This window comes from Ceratina calcarata, unplaced genomic scaffold (assembly GCF_001652005.2).
Source record: "Ceratina calcarata isolate Rehan_Ccalc_2016 unplaced genomic scaffold, ASM165200v1 scaffold2190, whole genome shotgun sequence".
NCBI classification, from domain to species: Eukaryota; Metazoa; Arthropoda; class Insecta; order Hymenoptera; family Apidae; genus Ceratina; species Ceratina calcarata.
In genome coordinates this window covers 3586-5098 of record NW_017143661.1, presented here as the reverse complement: position 1 = coordinate 5098, position 1513 = coordinate 3586, and the positions used below count along the sequence as shown (strand labels likewise).

Sequence of the window (1513 nt, the reverse complement as noted above, 5' to 3'; positions counted from 1 at the left end):
TCAATGCGTTTCGTTTCCGGAATTTTTAGAAATAAATTCTCTGTATAGTTTTTGCATGAGGCTTATCGTATGTAAATAGGATATTCTTGGGAATAAGAGGATTATTAGTCGCAACTGCACCGACGGAGAGTCGTTGACGAAAAGGAACGACGCAGTGAAGGCGGCTATAGCAGCGAAAAAGCTGGACGGTCTTTCTCGATACGCGAGGGATTATCAGGAGAAGCAAGGATATTTCGAAGAGGGCATGCAGCTGCTTTATCACTACGGTGGAATGGATCGTGGGAATAGAGAGAAACTGGGCCAGGGAGCCAGACATAAGCGTGCTCACAGAGACAACGAAACCGATGTCAGTATTTTATTTCCGGTATTACAATCACATCGAACTCGATTTCCTTCAAGCATCAAAAGTGATATATCAATTTTTATCGAAGTTGTTCATTTCAACTTTTTAACTCTTGTTTCAAGGACGACGTGATGCATGTGATTATGAAAATAAAAGTTCCCTTGCTCCGCGTGAAATCTGATTACCAACTGACTGGAAAAGTTGGTCAGGAACTGGTGAGAGGGAACGGCAAGCTAAGTGGCAATTTCAGTGAGTAAATCACCGAACCCAAAATGAATAATTTGTATATTTGAAAATCTTGAATAAAAACAGAAATAGAAAAAAACTAGAATTTTATACGTCAGCGAGACGTTGTTGGTTTTCTGTCTGGCTGGTAAAAAATAATGAATTCACGTGTATGCGCAGCGGAATTAATCGGCGACTTCACGGTCGAACTGAAGAAGGTGAAGAATCAGGATATGCTAATCGTCCGTGCAGCCAGGAGTAAGTTGAGCGCCAAAAAGCAGGACGTTTCTCTTCAGGGAATGGACGAAAAAGGAGCAGTGAAATCGATTCTCACAAACGGTAAGTACAGAACTTATTTTCTCGAGTGAAATAAAATCAGATTATTATCGAATCAATCGAAGTCTGTAATTTGAACGCACGATCCGTGCGTCACGAACGACAATGCTGTAGCCGGTTCACGCATTATGTAAAAGCTCGACGGTTGCGTCACGGAGCCGGTGTTCTTCCGTAATTATCAGTCGCCGGGGAAACCCGCTTAGGAAAAATAGGAATTCCACAAAGAAAAACGAAGAAAGTTTTGTTTAGACGCGACGTTTGGGCGTTCGTTTCGTGCTTAAACGGCGGAACGCGCCGGGCATGCATGCGATTATGCGACGTTAAAGATGGATGGCACGCAAAAGGAAACGCTTTCGTTCGACCGAATGACAGTATGAAAACACCTAATTAATGAAATACTTACGATTTCTTTAAGGTCGATTTAAATTCAGATTATTCTGCAAAAATAAGATCGAAGAAATCATTATTAATACTAAATTTATTAATACTTTTTGTACAATATTCTATAATAACACACATCTATATTATTTAACTTATTCTTCTTTCATTTCTTATAAAGGAATTTAAGAACACTGCATAGATTTAGTGTCATATTTACAGATCTTAATT

The 1513-nt window shown here is 39.6% G+C and overlaps 1 protein-coding gene across 1 annotated transcript; it reads left to right on the top strand.

The window, feature by feature from the left end:
- The first annotated feature begins 18 nt into the window (after window positions 1-18).
- Window positions 19-1273, top strand: LOC108622401 (uncharacterized). The gene is made up of 3 exons (XM_018020261.2): window positions 19-346; window positions 466-592; window positions 749-1273. Exons 1-3 carry the CDS (start codon window positions 245-247, stop codon window positions 934-936), a joined length of 417 nt encoding a protein of 138 aa, XP_017875750.2. The 5' UTR covers window positions 19-244; the 3' UTR covers window positions 937-1273.
- The last annotated feature ends 240 nt before the right edge of the window (window positions 1274-1513 follow it).